The 20130-nt window shown below is 36.1% G+C and overlaps 1 protein-coding gene across 1 annotated transcript; it reads left to right on the top strand.

The window, feature by feature from the left end:
- Positions 1-2883: 2883 nt before the first annotated feature.
- Positions 2884-18978, top strand: LOC141845368 (uncharacterized). Its single transcript, XM_074733433.1, has 14 exons — positions 2884-3378; positions 3946-4338; positions 4414-4509; positions 4665-4744; positions 4862-4937; positions 5003-5167; positions 8743-8847; positions 8947-9042; positions 9124-9216; positions 16387-16428; positions 16541-16582; positions 17754-17884; positions 17967-18093; positions 18820-18978. Exons 1-14 carry the CDS (start codon positions 2884-2886, stop codon positions 18964-18966), a joined length of 2088 nt encoding a protein of 695 aa, XP_074589534.1. The 3' UTR covers positions 18967-18978.
- Positions 18979-20130: the final 1152 nt, after the last annotated feature.

The following is a 20130-nucleotide window of genomic DNA, read 5'->3' as shown; positions in this document are numbered from 1 at the left end:
AACATACAAGTGTCAATGATGAAGTCATCACATTCATATTACTAAACAGAAGCTCCTCTTAGATGCCTACTGTTTGTGTGAAGCATACAACACATCTAAGCATCATTTGAATGAGGTGATACTTAAAAGAGGAAGAATCAGAAAATAACTAAACTCTCATGTAGATGATGACTGTTCCAGGACAAGGCCAACTCCAGGTAGACTTCTCAATCAAGGTACGAAAATATTATGCAGATAAAATGAAAACTTACTTAAATAATCATATATAAATGGAGAGAACATATTAATGAAAATTGAAACTTGATCGAAGTCATTGTAATCCAAGGGTACAAGTGCTAGGAAACACCATAACATTTCCATGATTGCAAAGGTGAAATTGAGCCTGTTGGAAAGACAAATGCTAGGGCAAAGAAGAGTTGGATGGAATGGCCATTTCAGAATTAATAGAACTACAGGAAATGAAAGTTTATGCTTATAAAACTTAGAAGAGTAAAAAGGATGATTGAGACAGATTCTGGAAACACTGCTACTCTAATTATGTGAAATATTCATATCTCAAGTAAGACAATTAATCCTAGTAAAAAATCAAGCCGTCATAGATTACATTTGCTTTAGTTTAGCATTAGTTACCTAATTATAGGCTTCTGCTCCAAGTCATTCTCCGAACAGTGAAAGCTCCGGAAGAGCAATACAAGGCATTTTTGCACCATCATGAGTTACGATTGCATCCAATCCATATCTCGTATCTTTGTCAGATTTAATTACAGCCACATTTCTGTTTAAGAAGTTTCATTTTTGTTAGATCAACTTGGCTGAAATCCCTAAGACAAATTGAAGGCTCACAAAATCTTGAAAAATGTACATAGATCGTAATCAAATAAGCTTGCTCTGTGTCTGGCAAACACGAAAAAAAGTAATAAAAACAATTTTGAAACACAATATGGCATCTTTATTACAGACAAGCCTGGTAAATCTAATTTACGGTTCGAAGAGAGTGATGGGGAGAATTTGACCTTCCAATATTCTTCTCGGCTAAAACTCGACGGATAAGAGCGGTGGTCTTCTCGACGAACATTGGGTCTGTGATCACATGAATCTCACCAAAAGCAATGCGCATCTGCGTAGGCGAATCCACGTCGACGATGGGAACTTTACAGTGACGCCTGAAGGAGAAGATGGACAAGGAAGAGAAGGCGGGGAAAATGAAAATAGTGGCTTTCTTCTAGGGCTTGGATTAATCGCGCACGGGTGATTCATGCTTGCATCGGAGATCTAAAAAGAGGTGGACTCTGGCGCGAAGAGGGGCAGATGGTGATCGGAGATCTCGTTTGTGGTGCGGATTTCAGAGAGGGTAGCGGTGCCGAAGCAGAACTCCATCTCCGGCATCGCGGCAAGAGAGGAAGGTGAGGGAGGCAGCGGGATTCGCTAGGGTTCAAACTTCGGAGAGCGAGGTGGAGGGAAGTGAGCGGGCATGACCTCGATATAAGATATCCTCAACCACAATACTTTTTAAAAAACCGTTGTCTTTGATCCAAAAAAAGTGCTAATAGACAATACTTTTTGAAAAACATTATCTTTGACAAAAAAAAGCACTAATAGACAACGCTCTCTGAAAAAATATTATCTTTGATTTTTAAAAAATAACGTTTTTGACTAAAAACGTTGTTGAATAAAAAAAGATAACACTTTTGACAAAAAAACATTGTCTTTCAAGTGTTGTGTATTAGCTTTTTTCTAGTAGTGATGTCATCATATATTCATTGTATATGTCATTGTTAAATTTGGATAAAATCTCGTTAAGCATATTGGTGGCTTGAGATTGATCCTCTCATATAGATAATCATCTCTATTTGTTAGTGTAAATAGATGTAAGACCATTGCATATGGGACAACTAATGAAGCTAGGAATGGAGACATACTTATAAATTAGGGTTGCCTTGACAATAGTATCAAGATGAAATCATTTGTAAATTGATAATGATCGGAGTAACTGTACCTACTATTTAATAAACCTGCTGGAAGTTATATTACAATTCATGAGTTGAATTAAGATTAGACATTGGGTATGTCTAGATCAAAATCTGTATGATATTAAATTTATAAAAAAAATATGCATTCTTTATTAGTAAAGAAAATAACTTAGTAGCGAGTAATTCATACCACATGTGTTATAATGACAATAAAGGTATAGTAGGAGAATAGATTTCTTCTTCTCTATCATGTGAAACTCTTGAGATTATAAGATAATCTTGATTTTACCCTCAGTGACTTTTAAATTGGCTACTTGAAGTTTTAATTAATGTATACTACTTTAGCATGTATGCTAATGACTATGGATGACTTGGTTTATGAAGCATGATTTTAAAAATGACTGATTAAAATTAATAGATTCTAGCTAAAAAGAAGATTAAAATTGATTTGCATCCTTTATATTTATTTATTGGTCAACCAATTATATTTTATTTAGTACTAAAAATATGATTGTCAATAATTATAATAATTGGAGATATTAAACATACTCATGATATAATAGTTATTACGAGGGATTAGATATGTTCATATTGATGTAAATAATTTAATCTAAAATAAATGTATGATACAGATGTCTCCAATTTATCTTGAAGAGCGGTTATGTTAAATGTAATAACTTTCTTAGCATTAATCATTCAGTATGCTTGTTGTTGCATGAACTATTTTTTTTAAGTATAGATTGAATATTCGTATTTGATCTTTGTAGCTTAACTGGGCGTTTGGTATGTCCGTTTTCCATTTTCATTTTCTGTTTTTCAGAAAATGAAAATGGAAAACCTGTTTGTTTAGCATTTTCATTTTCTATTTCTGGAAAATGAAAAGGAAAACACAGGGAAAATAGAAAACGATAAAATGTCGTTTTCCAAATCTGTAGCGCAAGATGGAAAACGGGAAAACGCGGCGCGTTTTCACGCTTTCCCCTTCTCCTCGTCTTTTTCGTCCGAAAACACGGAAACCGCGCTTCTTCACCGAGCTCGCCGACCTCCCGACCTCGCCGCCGAAGGATGGAATTCGCTCACGCGGCTGGAGGAAGAAAGAGGTGGCGCTGTGGATCTCTACTCACGGTTAGGGGACGGCGGGCGACGGCGGCAGCGACTCGGGCAGAGAGCTCCGGCGTTCCTTTTCCTCATACGGCGGCAGAACTTCGGCGGAGTAGGGGAGGAGAGGAGGCGGCGGCGGCGGCGACGGATTTGTGGCAGAAGGGCGATAGCGGCCGGCTTGAGGAGGGGGTCGTGGTCGGTGTCGTTCGGCGTCTTCTCCACGATAGGATGCAGCAGGCGGCGGCGGTCGGCTGGTGAGGATGAAGAGGAGCAGCGGCGAAGGCACAGCAGCGGGCGGCTTCAGCTGGTGAGGCGCGGCGGCGAGCGAAGAAGTGGAAGAGGGGAGGAGGATCGGGCAAAACAAGGATCGCGCGATTCCTTAAACAGTAACGTTTGGATTTAATCCCAAATCGGTTTACTAGGCTAAATACCCAACGCCTGACGATTTAATCAATTAATTAATTTGAAGGAGATAATAAAAGGAATTAATTAATTCTAGTAGAAATAGGTATTTAATATTAGTCATCATTTTCTGATTTATTCGAGTGTAAATAAATTGTAATTTGATTTTTATATTTTTATTTGTGTCAATAGGGTAATTAATTCCTAGTTTGGGATAGGCTTTATTTTTAATTAAAAAATAAAAAAATATAATTAATAAAATCAGTTAATTCTAATTTATCGAACCAAACGCATTTTCTAATTTTCTTTTCTAGAAAATAGAAAACAGTATATCATACCAAACGCATTTTCTGTTTTCTGAAAACTAGATCAGAAAATGGAAAACTGGAAATAGAAAATGGAAAACAGAAAATAGAAAACATTTTCCAAACCAAACGCCCCCTAAGTTAATTTAGCTATACTACAATTTAAGATTCCGGAAGATTATTTGTCTAGGCTTCTAGGTGAAGACAACAATACTGATATGGGAATAATTGGTGACCCAAGCAATCAGTATGAAAGGCTAGGCATCGATTCGTATGACTCAGCTACAACTCCTAGAACTAACAGAAATGCTTCATCATCAAAAGATCCAAAGGACATAAACATTCGAATAACTCCTTTTGGACAAAGGATTAACAAATTTACTTCACAGTTTCTTTTCAATTATCAGAACACAGATAACAGCTTGACTAGTCAAGAGCTTGAAAACCTGGAAGATGATGTGATTAGAAGAGTTCAACCAGCTGAGAGATGCAACTTACAGGTTCATCACTTGCAGCCAGAATCTGGCTGCAGGTTCATGTATGACAGGACAGAAGATCAGGTAATCATTATAATTAGCATGAAATTTCATGTTAGCCTTATTTCTATTGCTTGACGTATTGTCCTATTGCCTTAGTTTAATTATCTAGCCAAGCGGATTATGAAGCATTCACATGCTTTTACTACTTCTGGTCTTTATGGAGAACCCACTGATGCTACTTTTGCATCCCAGGTATTTTCTTGATCTATAGCAATGGACCTTTCTTTAATTAGGATTTTCTGTTGAATTCACTTGGATTTGAAGACTTCTATTCCTTATGAGAATATCAACTATATTTCTTTCTGGTTATGCATTGATAGTCTTATGAAAGTTTTGTTGCCTACAAGAAAAACATATTGGCAGTTGGGATGGTTTGTTGTGATGGAGAAGGCCACATAAATGAGAAATCTATTCTGTTGCAAGGAAGGTAGAAGAGTTAGTTTCACTAAATAACCTTCCATAAATTTTCATTCTTGGTACAATTAATAGTTTCTTTTGAATGTGACAGATATCATCAAGTAATACCTTTCTGTGTATTTTGCAGTATCGAACACTCTAGGGGCCAGTGTGTGCGTCTTGACCTCCAAAAGTTACCCTACTTTTCCTTTTTTCCTGGTCAGGTAAATTTCAGACAGACAAAGGTTATGTCTATGGATGAACTTTCAACTTACATATATAGAATCAGGTGATTGGGGTTGATGGACACAATCCAAGTGGACATTGTTTGATTGCCTCAAAAGTGTTTGACTTTGTGCCCAATCCCCCTGATGTTGATTGCCCTCCTGCTAAGAAGCTAGCAACTGACTTGGATCACCAGACTAGTTCAAGTGAATCACGAGTGCTATCACTGGTGTGTATGCATTGCTTTGGAAATGATCAAAATAATATTTATACTGTTGTATATTATTTATGTTGGATTGTAGGTGGCTTACTTCCTATTTTAATTATCCTAATTTGATAAATATTTTTTTTTAATTTTCCTCTAAAATTGATGATAGGGCATCCCACAAAATAAGCAACATGTGTGATATATACAACCATTTTATTACAAGACTTATGGTTGACATTTAGCTTTATCAAGGATAGTTGATGTGCTTTGACTTGCAAATGAAAAATTCTTTTCCTCTTATGTATATTTATGCAAGGCCAAATAACATAATAGGCTTCCCTGTTGTGCTTGTTATTTGTTCAAGTTAGAGTGAACACTGAAATAATAATAAAACAAATATAAGAAAGATAATTGCTAACACAATTATGTGGTTTGGGTTCTAGATCTTACTCTACAACCTAATGATTTGTTCGGTGGATCAAATTTGGAATTGATACTAGAGAAACAACTTCTTTATCAAAGGTGGAGATATCTTCTTTACAGAATATGAAAATCAAAGTCATATTAGCAGAGAAGTGTCAAAAGCCTTAGAATGAGTGGTTAAGACCTGATCGAATACTAGTTGTGCATTTGAGATCCCTTGCTCCATCCATAGTAGTAAGGAATTATTTAAATAGAGGATAAGATTACTCATTCTGATAGCTTCTAGCCGAGTTCAGTCGACTCAACTAGATAAAAACATAAGCTTAGCTTATTTGCCAACTGTTGTCACATTCTGTCAACTCAACAAGATTTTAGTTAACTTAAATCTTGTTCAATCGACTGAACTTATTCAGTCAATTCAATTATCTGCTTCAATCTATCCATCTAATTGTATTTTTGTCAACTCAATTCAAATGGAGGGCAAGACGTATCTTTGAGGATAGGATTTTAGTCGACTCAATAATTGAATAAGCATTCTAGTCAAACCTTAGTTTACTCAATCTCCATTTTTGCTCAACTTACACCTTGTAAGCCCTCATAAAGCTCCAAGATCAAGCTCAACCGTAGACTACGACTAAGAAACCATGTTCCTCAGTCGAAGACTCTTAATTATGCCTAAGTAACTCAAAAGCGTGAATCAAAATATTATAACTTACACAATCTCACTCATCTCATTGTCTTTAGGTCGTCATAGCTTTACATTGCCTAAGAGTTCACCTCTCATCAAAATCCTCAGTCCCTTAAAAACATCAAGCTTTTGGCTCATTCCACATACCATCCTTCGCTACATTACTCGTGTAGTTCACCTCTTACAACTGTCATCAAAGTTGTTGAATCAACACTCTAAGCTCCTCGTGGTCAAGCTCCTCGTGGTCTTTTGGATGTCTCATACCATTCTTCATTGATCTCCAACATCTTTGTGCCATTGCATCAAACCAACTTTATTGTGTTAGTTAACAATCATAATTTAACCTCGTTGAGTCACAAATTTCACGAGTTTCATGTACACCCTAACAAGTCCCTACAAATTTTATGCACACGTTAACAATTAAAAAAAATCTAACTTAAACCTTTTGCTGTACACATTAAAATGTCCTGGATGAACACAATTACTAAAGTTTTGTTGTGGCGGGCCAAAATAAAGTAGTACTAGTGTTGTGACAGAGTCCTCACACATGATGGTAGCGGTATGGATGATGTGGAGGGGAAGGAGGAGGGTGGAACTTAGATGAAGGAGAAAAAGTGGAAGGATTACATGTTCCAAATTGAAGTAGAAGACTGCTAGAACCAAGAGGAGAAGGCTTATGTCTTCAAATTGAAGTAGAAGATTCACGTTGGTAGAACAAGGAGTCTTACCTTGTTGAATGAAAGACTTGCCTAATTCCCAAATGAAGAGTAGAAGACTTGCCTTGTCAAATCTAAAAAGAAGACATGCGGGCCCCAAAACAAGGAAATTAGGTCTAAGTTTAATGAGTTCATAGGTCCATGGGTTACAAAAATGGGTTCACAGTTTTATTGTTTTATGTAAAGTGAACTTTGTCCTGTGACTTCCATCTCTCATATACTACAGTGCATGAAAGGTGATAGGTGGCAGTGAGCTCGGTGAGTGATGGTATGGTTGATGCGCTGAACAGTTTTCCTCAAGTGGAACAATATGTTGCGTGTGCAGATCAAAACAGAATAATGTTTCAATACATGATCAAGGAATTGTTTACTATTTCTTTTAAATGTTTATTTTGTAATTCTCTTACAGTATTTGTCCAAGCTTCATGTAGTTAATTTATATTCACTAGCACATTAATTGCCTCATGCCAATGCTTTATCTCAGGGTAAATACAAATATTTTCACTACACGTTTACCCATATGGGAAGCATGAACTCACAATCTTGACCAAGAAAAAGCAGCAAATTGCAATGCTGATATTTTTTGCTAGCAAAAATCAGAGCCTCTGAACTGATTCTATGTTTTCAGAGACATGGTTTAAGTTAGATGTTGGACTGGTTCATATCTACTATTTGCCAGTCCAAGTACCGATATCAGAATGTATAACTCAGTACATGACTCAATTTATTTGGCATTTGTATCTAAATCAATGTTATGGAACTATAGGTTATTATACTGCAAGGTATACTACATAGAGGAACATTCAACAACTGAGTAAAGCCTTGTTTATAAGGATTACTATGGGCTTCCTATTTTATTAAGTAAATTAGGAGATATGTGATTTGTTCAGGAACATTATGTGTGAAACACATGTATATATATATTTTTATAGATCAGGAACAGTTTCTTCCCTCTAATACTCCAATGACTATCATGATTCTGAAACGTTTCAATAGTCTGTTGAGTGGCTGCATCCAAGTAACACTTATAGTAGATGAAGCAGTTATGACATTATTTTTATTTCAAGAACATTATACTGCATTCATTTGATGCTTTTAATAATACTTGCTAGCCTCGTTTGCTAAATCTTGTATGTTTCATGAGGTATAATAGAGACTATGCTCCTTGGGAAAGTGCTCGATAACTTAGTGAAACAATTAGTAAATGCAATTGTAGTAAATTGCAGTCTACATTATTGGAATAATTGGAAATGATAAAAAAATACTAATATTAGAGAGCAATTATGTGAAGCTGCAATATATGAAAAAAAAAGAAGAGAAAAATAGGTTGATAAGATATGAACATATTCAAACCCAATAGATTGTATAGCTAGAAGAGTTAAACCTATTAGGTGGAAGTTGTCAAGGATAGAGGGAGGCCAAAGAAACATTGATCAATATGATATAAAATAAAAAATAATTTAAAATTATTATTAATATAGCTTTTCATATGATAGAATTAATAGAGGGATAAGCAAGGACAAAGACAACTTGTTGACAATGATGATGACAGTCTACACTATTTTATGGCTTCCTGCTCATGGATACTTTTAGCAAATATCCTGCAGACCATGAGCATTAGTTAAACTTTGACATTGTGGGTGATGCAATTTGGTGTAACAATTAAATAAAACAAAAATAATTATCTAAGGTTCTTTGTTTCAGATAATTATTTATGTCATTCATATCAAGCTACCTTTGCTAATTGATAGTTTTGAAATCTTTTGTAGCTTATTGCTGCAGGTCCATTTACTACGACTGACAATCTCTTATTTGAGCCTTTGACAGAGCTGCTTGCATATGCAAGTAGGAGACAGCCACAGCTAGTTATCCTGGTGAGATTAAATGATCGACTAAGACTTTCAACCTTTTGTTGTTATCCTAATATGTTCTTGCTAAAACTATAAGAAGTTATATTTCCATTACTTTGGCAGATGGGTCCTTTTATTGATTCTGATCATCCAGAGATCAAGAAGGGAACCATTGATAGAGAGTTTGATGAGATTTTTCGTGTTGAAATTATTCAAAAGGTCTGTAGCTCTATAATGTAGTTACACAGTGTTGATTATCAATTATGGTTATTGTGTCTTTCTTGACATATTTTGATGCAGTTGGAGGACTATGCCAAGTATATGGGTTCAGCTGCACATGTGGTACTACTTCCATCAATACGTGATGCTCACCATGACTTTGTCTTTCCACAGGTTCCTCTTGCCACCCTTAGCTTTAACTTGCTTAATGTGTTTTATAATATTAACATGCTACAAATCTCATCTTAAGGGGGTCCAAGGCGATTAACTAGGAAACATTAGCTTCCCACCTGCAACTAGGGATAGGTGCATATTAGTTTATTAGAGAATTTTCAAATCTAACTTAGTAGTTGAATATTTTTTATATCGAAGTAAAACCAAAATTGATAAGATTCCAAACTGGCAACCAATTGGTTTTGTTTGATTTTCTTTTGTTTATATATAGATAGATACTAAGTCTTATTATCCTTGCAAATATATGTATATATATTATACATGAATATTAGAGTGCGCATATACTAGGATGAATAAGATAAGAAATGAGAATATTAAAAAGAAAATTAGAATTGCACCTATTGAGGAAAAACTCTGAGAGATGTGTTTAAAATGGTATGGACATGTACATAAGTGACCAATAAATATCCTATTTAGGCGATATGAGATCATGACAAATATGTACATTAATCGAAGAAAAGAAAGACCAAAAAAGACTTGATTAGCAAAGATAAAACAGGATAAAATTCATTTAAATATAGATGAAGATATAGTAGGGGATTAAGTTCAATAGCATAAGAGGATCCATATAGCTGATCTCATTTAGCTATAGATAAAGATTGATTGTTATTGTTATATATCATGAAGGTGCCTGGAATTCTGTTTCGTTCAATTCTTGCTAGACAAAAATTTTCAGGAACAGAACCTTCGAAGCAACCTACGTCTTCGATCAAACATGTGCTTGATTGATCAAGTACGTTCTTGACCAATCAAAGCACACCTTGATTGAAGCATAGGATCGATGGAACTCTTGTGTTGGTATTCAGGATCCATACAAAGGAAAATAAACCATGCAGCGAAATTAATAAACAAGGCATACCTTTCTTTTGTAGATTGTGTAGAAGATGTTCGTTACCCAAAGATCTCTTGATCTTCTGCTGTATTCCTCTCCTCTTCTTGGACGTCGTGTGGGCGACGATCTACTAAGATGAACTCCACCCAATTCTTTCTTTTCCTCTCTTCCAATCCGATGGCAACAACTCAAGGAAGAAGCTCTCTCCTTCTTCCTCTTCCTCTCCTTTCTCTTCTTCTTCTTCCTTTCTTGGCCGCCGGCCCTAGCAAGGAAGGAACCCTTGTGTGCCGGCCCTAGCAAAGGAAAAGAGTTGTTATAACAAAATTTAATAAAATTTTGTTAGATAACAAAATAAATCAGAAAATCTTATTCATTAAGAGATACAAGCTCCTCTTTATATAGGAGGTTTATGGACCAAATCTAGGAGAATTATTCTAATAAATATAACCAACTTCTAATAAATATAACCAACACTCCCCCTCAAGTTGGAGCATAGATATTAATCATGCCCAACTTGTTACAAAGATAATCAACTCGGATCCCGTTCAAAGCTTTTGTGAAGATGTCCCCCAATTGTTCTCCAGTTTTTACATATCCTGTAGTAATCAAGCCTTGTTGAATTTTCTCACGAACAAAATGACAATCAATTTCAATGTGCTTAGTTCGCTCATGGAACACGGGATTCGATGCAATGTGAATAGCAGCTTGATTATCACACCATAGTTTTGCTGGTATTGAAATTTTGAGTCCTACTTCAGTTAACAATTGATATATCCACATTATTTCACACACAGACTGTGCCATAGCCCTGTATTCTGATTCTGCACTGGATCGTGACACAACCTTTTGCTTTTTACTCTTCCATGATACTAAATTTCCTCCAACAAAGATACAATAACCTGAGGTAGACCTTCTATCCATTTTGGAACCTGCCCAATCTGCATCTGAAAAACATTCAATACGAGTGTGCCCATGATTTTTATATACAATACCTCGTCCGGGTGCACCCTTCAAATAACACAAAATTTGTTCTAATGCTGCCCAATGATGAACCGTTGGAGATGACATATACTGACTAACAACACTAACCGAATATGCAATATCTGGACGAGTCAAGGTAAGATAATTCAACTTTCCAACCAACCTTCGATATCTCTCTGGATATTCAAATAATTCTCCATCTGCTGTAAGATCCACGTTCTGAGTCATTGGAGTACTACAAGGTTTTGCCCCTAACTTTCCCGTCTCAGTTAATAAGTCAAGAACATATTTCCTCTGAGATAGAAATATACCATTTTTACTCCTCATTACTTCAACACCTAAGAAATACTTTAGTACCCCTAAATCTTTTGTATGAAATTGAGTGAGAATGAAAGATTTGAGAGATGAAATTCCCATAGTATCGCTACCAGTAATCACAATATCATCCACATACACAACTAATAGAATAATACCAGCTCCTGATTGCTTGTAGAACACAGAATGATCAGACTTGCTTTTCTTCATACCAAACTTTTCAATAACCTGACTAAATTTTCCAAACCAAGCACGTGGACTTTGTTTCAAACCATACAAAGTCTTTCTAAGACGACAAACTCGCTCCATCTCCCCCTGAGCAACGAAACCAGGAGGTTGCTCCATATACACCTCCTCTTGAAGATTACCATGAAGAAAAGCATTCTTGATATCAAGTTGATGTAAAGGCCAATGATGAGTAGCAGCAAGAGAAATAAATAACCGAACAGATGTCAACTTTGCAACCGGAGAAAAAGTATCAGAATAATCCACACCATATGTTTGAGCATAACCCTTAGCAACAAGACGAGCTTTTAGTCTGGCAACTGATCCATCTGGATTGACTTTAACATTAAATATCCATTTGCATCCAATAGCTTGTTTTCCTGGAGGTAAATCAACCAAGTCCCATGTATCATTCTCATCCAAGGCTTTCATTTCCTCTATCATTGCATCTCTCCAACCATCATGAGATAAGGCCTCACGGACAGTTTTAGGAATAGAAATAGAGTCAAGTGAAGCAATAAAAGAACAGGAGGAGGATGACAAGCCATTATTAGACACAAACGAAGAGATAGGATAAGTACACTGACGTTTACCTTTTCGTAATGCAATAGGAAGATCATCATTCGAAATTGGATCTGATGATGAAGTAGTTGGTGCAGGACATGAATCAGGAGGTCGACGCCTGGAGTATATTTCAATAATAGGAGGCTTGACAAAAGTCGGTTCTGAGACAGGTGTAGAGGATGTAACCGAATATACCAATAAATCATCATCTTCCTTTTGAGAAGTCGGGATATGTGAGGATGAGAAATAAGGTGTATCTTCCATAAAAGTAACATCGATTGAAACAAGATATTTATTAATACTAGGACAATAACACCTATAACCCTTTTGAAGACGAGGATAACCAAGGAAAATACATTTCAAAGATTTGGGATCTAATTTAGTGACTTGTGGACGGACATCCCGAACAAAACAAGTGCTACCAAATATCCTAGGATTAACAGGAAATAATGACTTGTTAGGAAATAAAATTTTATAAGGAATCTCACCATGAAGAACAGAGGATGGCATACGGTTAATGAGAAAACATGCAGTAGAAACCGCGTCTGCCCAAAAAGACTTGGGAACATTCATTTGAAATAAAAGAGCTCGTGCTGTTTCAAGAAGATGTCTATTCTTACGTTCAGCCACACCATTCTGGGATGGAGTATCAACACAAGAGGTTTCATGAAGTATACCATTCTGACTCATATAAGATTGAAATAGATTGGACGTATATTCTTTGGCATTGTCACTTCGTAAAGTACGGATGGACATATTGAACTGAGTTTTGATTTCCGCACAAAAAGCACAAAATAGAGAAAATAACTCAGAACGATTTTTCATCAAGTATAACCAAGTTACACGAGAATAATCATCCACAAAAGTGACAAAATACCTAAAACCAGGTTTAGACAGAATAGGACAAGGACCCCAAATATCAGAATGAACTAACTCAAAAGGACTACTAGCACGTTTATTTATTCTTGGACTTGAACTAAGACGATGATGCTTTGCAAACTGACATGACTCACAATTTAATGAAGATATGCTACTATATTGTGGACAGAGTTTCTTGAGCAATGGAAGAGATGGATGTCCTAACCTACAATGAGCCTCAAAAGGAGAATTTTCACCTGAACAAACGAGAGATCTTGGGATAGATGAATCAAGAATGTAGAGACCTCCATTTTCATGTCCTTTACCAATAGTCTTCTTCGTCAAAAGATCCTGAACTAAACAATGATCGGGAAAAAATGAGATGCAACAGTTAAGATTGCGAGTTAATTGACTAACAGAGAGTAAATTAAAGGATAAATTAGGTAAATGTAAGACAGAGGATAAGGAAAGCGAAGGAGTGGGATTGACAGTGCCAGATCCACGAACGCAAGATGAAGATCCATCAGCTAAGGTAACAATAGGAGTGTTGGATTTATGCGTGAAAGTAGAAAAGAGACTAGAATTACCTGTCATATGATCCGTGGCACCAGAATCAATGACCCACTTAGAGGATGAGGAAACAAGGCATGTATTGTGGTTACCTGAATCAGCAATAGCAGTGATAGAGGAAGATGAAAACTTAAGTGAATCCTGATATTGAGAGAACTTGGCAAATTCTTCTGCAGAGACAAGCACCGATTTATCAGAGGTATCATTAGTGGATGTAATATGAGCCCGATGTTTTTGTTGATTTTTGTACTGAAGCTTTCTGCACTTAAATTTTGTATGACCCGGCTTGCGACAATAGCTACATATAATACCATTAGAATTTGATGTCCGAGAAGCTTGCGAGTTTCCTCCTTTGTTTTGTTGGAACGGCGACAAGCCATAGATCACTGCCTTCATCCGCACCGGTGTCTTCCCCATCGTTCCTTTCTGCGATCAGAATCCCTTGATGCGCAGCCAAATGATCACAGCCGACGCCCTCTATTTCTGCCCTCAATTTTGAAGAAGAATTCCGGTACGAAGAGGGTGGGCCGAAGCAGAAACTTGAACGAGCAGACGAAGCAGAGTAGAAACAGAAACTTGAACGAGCAGATAATGCAGAGTATTGAGACCTCTGACCTGGATTCCCGGTTCCAGAAATCGGGAGAAGCTGCGAGGAGGCGACGCGATGCTCGTGCAAAGAGCAGGGGACGGCCTTTTTCACTCGGGAGGAGCAGGGGACGGCGTCGCTAGGGTTTCTCTTCCTTTCTGAAGATCGATGCTCCTTGTTCTCGCGAAGACGACGACAAGTTTGGTTCGCCTCCGCGAACCTAAAGGCGACGAGCAAGAGCGGCGAAGAGGTCTGCAGTCGTGACCTGGACGAACGGCAACTCCGCGTGGTTGGAAGAGGAACTGATGGGAGCGGCAAAGGGCGCGAGCGGCAAGCGGCAGAATCGCGATCGGCAGAATCGCGATCGCGAGGGATCGCGAGAAGAAAAAGAAAAATAAACGGCGCCGACGCTTAACCCTAATTAACCGGGCTCTGATACCATGTTATTCAAACAAATCAGAAAATCTTATTTCATTAAGAGATACAAGCTCCTCTTTATATAGGAGGTTTATGGACCAAATCTAGGAGAATTATTCTAATAAATATAACCAACTTCTAATAAATATAACCAACAAGAATTAACCGAATTCTGTTAACTGAATTCTTAATAGAATTCTAAACAGAATTCTAACCGAATTCTAACAGAATTCTTAATAGAATTCTAACAGAATTTCATTGGATGGATACGAGGCTTTATCCAGAGGCTACAACAGGGACCTAGAAGAGGAATTTTGTTTAGGCCTCCTGATGGACTTGGGCTTCCTGTGTTCTCCCTGAACACCAAATTCAAGTCCATCAATAATAATCCATATCACTAAAGGGTTATTATTGAACTACCGCACCAATCTCATATTACAATATGAGCTCCTTATTATTAGTGCATCAATCTTCCTGTGTTTAAGATATCGTATGTCCGTTAATTAATTAAATTACTGACAACTTAATTAATTAACTTCTGAATCCAAGAGTAGTACTACTCAACTTTATTATCATGCGGATTAAGTCCACCTGCAGGGTTTACATGATAATCCTTATGAGCTCCTCAAGGGGATATCATCAACCTAAATAATTAGGACACAGATTCCTTCTATAATCAACAACACACCATATACATAGCATTATCTCCCAACTCATCGGGCTTCTTGATTTAACGAATAAATCTCATCCTTTGATGAATTAAAGAAATAAATACTAAGTATATGTGCTTGTTATTATATAGAGATTAAGAGCATGCACATCCATAATAACAGAGGTCTAGTTCGATTATATAGTCAGTATAAATCGAACAACATCAAACGGTCCTGCTCAATACACACAAAGTGTACTAGTGTAATTTTATAGTCAAGATAAATTAAAATCAATTACACTACAACCATTCCAATGGTTTGTCCCAATCTATCTTGGTTGTGAGCAACTATTTATAATTTATAAGGAACTGATAACATGATCTTCTGTGTGGCACCACACACCATGCTTTCTACAATATAAATTAAGTGGACATCTGCATTAACATATATAAAAATATAAAATGCAAACATTTATCCAAAGTGATTCTCATTTCAAATTATTTCAAAATAGATGTTCATACAAAAAGCTAGGCTTATAGTATACATCCCAACATATCATACATGAACGCATACAAACAATATTACCTATACAATTCGGTATGTCAGTTGATTTTGTTTAATTTTAAATTGGGACAAGCAAATAAACCAATAGATCGAACATTGTTTTGTTTTTCTTTGGTTCAGTTTAGTTTAATTATTCAGATTTTGGTTTTGGATGGAAGTCATGGAACCCCTATTTGCAGCCTAGCCAAGTTAGCCCTTGCATGAGGTGCGGTTGCATCTTGCATGTTGGTCTAGTGATAGTATATAATATTATTAATTTTTTGATTCTTCATTCCTTTTTCTTCAATTGATAGTGGAAGAGTATTACACATTAAAGATGGGATCGATGAATCTCTTTCCAATTGATGAATCATAATTCTAGTGATGATGATGTTAACATCCATTCGTATTAAATAGCCTTTTGAGCAACCCTTCACAGTAAAGCTATCATTTATTTCCATACAGGACATGCACTTTGGCCACACTGAGAAATTTTCCATTGTTTTGACTGATTATTTTCAACCTAATGATTTGGATGGGTTTGTAACTTGAGTTTATGGTGCCTGCAGCCTGCTTTTGATATTCATCTTACAGATGATATCAAACCTCAGGTACTTTTCTCTGAGATCTAGGTGATTTATTCTCTATTAATTAAATCTAATTCTCTTATTTTGTATTCATTACATTCTTGCTCCGGACTAAAGTTGTAGCTATGTCTTGCAGATAACTTGTCTTCCAAATCCTGGTTTCTTTAGTGCAAATGAGGTACTAAAGCTGCCATTAGATATTGCTTACTGCCTGAGTAAAATGGATTTTCCTTGCATCTGAAAGTACACAGTTCCTCTTTTTTATGATCTTTTCTTACAAGCAAGCTGTTTCAAATTTTCATTTTGGAGATGGTAGTTATCATTTGATAACTCTTTTTTCTTACATTTCTGTGAATGGATTATATTCAAGGTTCCTCTGGAATATTTGTGTAGTTTCCTATGAACGAGGGCAAGTGTAAATGGTTTATGAACCACTTTTTGTATTTAAGACATTTTTCTTCTGAAATGTTTGCTCTTGATTGTTGTTTGTTGTATGAACTTCCTAACATACCATTTTTTTTAGAAAAAAATAGATTCACTTCTAAACATCAGATCTTGGTTTGTGCATTTATTTAGTTAGCCCATAATTTCCAAGTGTTGTGCTTATACTTCAGTTTACCTTTCTTCTTCATCCTCCATTTTGTATTTATGCGCTGTTAAATTTTGCTAGTCACCATTATCCTGTGCATCCCTGCATGCTATGAAAGTTTGGTTCTTTGAAATCGTCACTGAATGATGTTGCGAAAAACTATATTAGCTGGCTCTGACTCATCAGGTGTACTTGATTGATATGATACCCTAAGTGCAATCGATCAAATTGATCCAAAATTCCTTTAGTTTCCAAACACAATAATTGTTTGGAAAGCTCTGTATTTATGCATGATTGAGATATCTTTTTCTTGTTATGCATTTTCAAATCATATAATCCAGGATTTGTACTATGATATTCTTTCAATACTCATATATCCACCTATCCACCCTTGCAGTCTTAGTCTTAGCCTCATTAGCCAACTTCTGTTTGTGTAGTTTCATTGATAGTGTACAGTTCTGATTTAGTTTTGCATGTGATGCACCAATGTTCTTTACCTTATCATGTCTCTATGAGTTTTAACAACTCCTGACTTCTAAGAGTCAGTGGTAAATTGTTAGCCTGATGTGTCCCTGGTTTAACATGTTTATCCTGTGAGCGACCTCTCTTTTAAGGAGTGATCTTAGACCTACGTCATGTCAAAATCTTCTCGTTCCTTTTCCTCTTTCTATTTTAGTACTTTGTCATTTAGTCTCGGTGTTCAGCATTTATTTGTACAAAACATTTAGATCTAGTTCCTTTTTCAACTTTTTTTGTTCAGATTACCATTGGCTGTTGCACAGTTGATATCTTGAAACAACTCAGTGGTGAGGAAATTTCACGGACTCCCACTGACACAGTGTCAGGAGACCGTATGGCGCGTCTTGCAACTCATATATTACGTCAACAGAGGTAATTGAAATGCCAATTTTTTGAATTTTACCAAAACCATGTTCTTGTTACAGTGGATTCTAAAATTGATATGTGGTTGCAGTTTTTATCCACTACATCCACCCGCTCTGGGTGTTCCTGTGGACTATTCACTTGCACTTGAGGCTTTGGAGATTCCTCATACTCCACATGTCCTAATCCTTCCCTCAGATCTTGCGCCATTTGTGAAGGTGATCTCAATACTTGCAACTTCATCACATGCATTTGATGCTTTTGAGTTTATGCGATGAGTAGTTCAGTGTGGCATGGTCATATGCTGAATAAACAAAGAATAGAGTGAAAAAAATAGTAATTCTGGATAGGATTACTCATTTTCATGACTAACTGAAATCTGAATAGAACCTGTATAGTAATCAGATTTGTAGTCAATTGTAAGTAAATTTGTAATTAGTTCTGGAGAATAAAATACGTCGTCGTAAAACATAACTGCCTCCTGAAAGAAAAAAACTACAAGCATTTACTATATCAGGAAACCAAAATAAGAACAAATATTGCATCTAAAATCTATGAAACAAACTGATATTAGCTGTGGACTATGTACTAAAAAAGCAACAAGTTTAATGTTTTAAGTATATTGCTACTGCAACATCTATGGTATAAAGTATTTTTACTAAGACTGACTAGTCTATGAAAAATCTAAACTTAAATTGACTTAGAATTTGATAAACTTGACATCTAAAAACATTTTATTCCATCAATGAATTAAATGGTATCAGTATATGAACTAAATGTTGGAATTGAAATTCTGAAATAAGCTTCATTTTTAAAATGCTATCAAAGTGCTACATCTCCTTGTGCATTCATACAGGAAAATAATCTCTCTAATATTTGTAATTATTTGTGATGTTAATTCCTTAACTTAATAATATAAAGGATTCATGTTATTTGATGTGCAGTTGTCGCATAAGAGAAGCGATGGAGAAGTGGAATGCTTGTGCGTAAACCCTGGAAGATTAGCCAAAGGTATTGGAGGTGGTACTTTTGTGGAGCTTCACTACAACCGTGAGTCTGATGGGGCCAATGCATCAATTATTCGCATCTAGTAGCTCTACAAAAGCGAGTCACTAGAAAGATTCTTGTTTAGTTTGTTAAAGTTTTAAGTATGGTTTGTTAATGTTCAAGCCGCGCATCTAAATATTTAATCCAATCCATTCTAGTTGCTTTTCGTCGTCAAATTTTCTAGAATTCACTTTTAACATTCCCTTCACACCAAAAATTGCTACCTGAAAAAAATACTCAATTTTTAAATTTACCCTATGATCGCTATTATTGAAACACTAAGTGAAAATTTTACACTTGCCAGAAAATTCTTACCTAGGTACAGAAACATTCAAAATCTATATAAAATAAAATAAAATCTACAATTAAAGAAGCTATAGCTATGAAAGGACCTGTGCATTTCACGGATGCTGCAAAGACCGGCAGACTCTATATCGGAGGTGAATTACTAGAAAAATTCTGGTTAAAAATGTCAGGAGACCTGGGTAGAAAAATTAAAGAGGCATTTGAGCAGAAATACTCTGGAGCAGTCATTGGGGCACTGCCAAGGATCCTATTTGCCTACAAGTATCTAGAAAATGAATACAAGGATGTCGCATTTAAAAGAGCTCTGAAGAATTTATCTTACTGTAGTAAAATCCTAATCCCTGGTTACTATAAAAGTCAAGAAAAGAGATATCAATATGGTTGAGCATGGACGCATAACAACAAGATCCAGCGCTGCCTGGAAACGAGGACTTGACATCGGAGCAGGCGTCATAGATATGGATTACCGGGGAGAGATAATGATTCTCCTCTTCAATCACTCAGATAATGAGGTATGCATCAAAAGGGGAGAATGCGTAGCACAATTAATTATTGAGCAATTATGATGTTACTGAATTATCTAGTACATCCCGTGGCACTAAGGGATTCGGTTCTACTAATGAAACATCCTTTTATTTCCATGAAAATGAGCTTGTGCCAAATGAAGAATCTCTCACTAATCATAGTCAGCTTGTTACTAACCTCTCTGCACAAGACTGCCAATTCAGTTGGAATTGAGACATGATATACAATCAATGCAATGCAATTAAAACATCAATAGCACATTTTAATCTAACAATTTTAATTCTCGCATACAATCATCTAATCAACTTGAGTCAATTTTAATTCTCGTATATATATATATATATATATATATATATGAACATTTTCCTCTTTCCTAC

The sequence above is a fragment of the Curcuma longa genome, chromosome 14 (genome assembly GCF_044706935.1).
Source record: "Curcuma longa cultivar G26 ecotype Majalengka, Jawa Barat chromosome 14, ITB_CL_G26_1.1, whole genome shotgun sequence".
Taxonomy (NCBI): domain Eukaryota; kingdom Viridiplantae; phylum Streptophyta; class Magnoliopsida; order Zingiberales; family Zingiberaceae; genus Curcuma; species Curcuma longa.
Note: the sequence above shows the minus strand (reverse complement) of the source record. Positions and strands in the feature narration are given on the sequence as shown.

Bases quoted from the DNA above. Each gene is read 5' to 3' on its own strand.
- LOC141845368 (XM_074733433.1), top strand. From the start codon at position 2,884: ATGTCGTTTTCCAAATCTGTAGCGCAAGATGGAAAACGGGAAAACGCG. The intron at 9,217-16,386 runs GTTCCTCTTGCC...TGGTGCCTGCAG, and splicing joins ATGACTTTGTCTTTCCACAG to CCTGCTTTTGATATTCATCT. The intron at 16,583-17,753 runs GTACTAAAGCTG...TTTTTTGTTCAG, and splicing joins GTTTCTTTAGTGCAAATGAG to ATTACCATTGGCTGTTGCAC.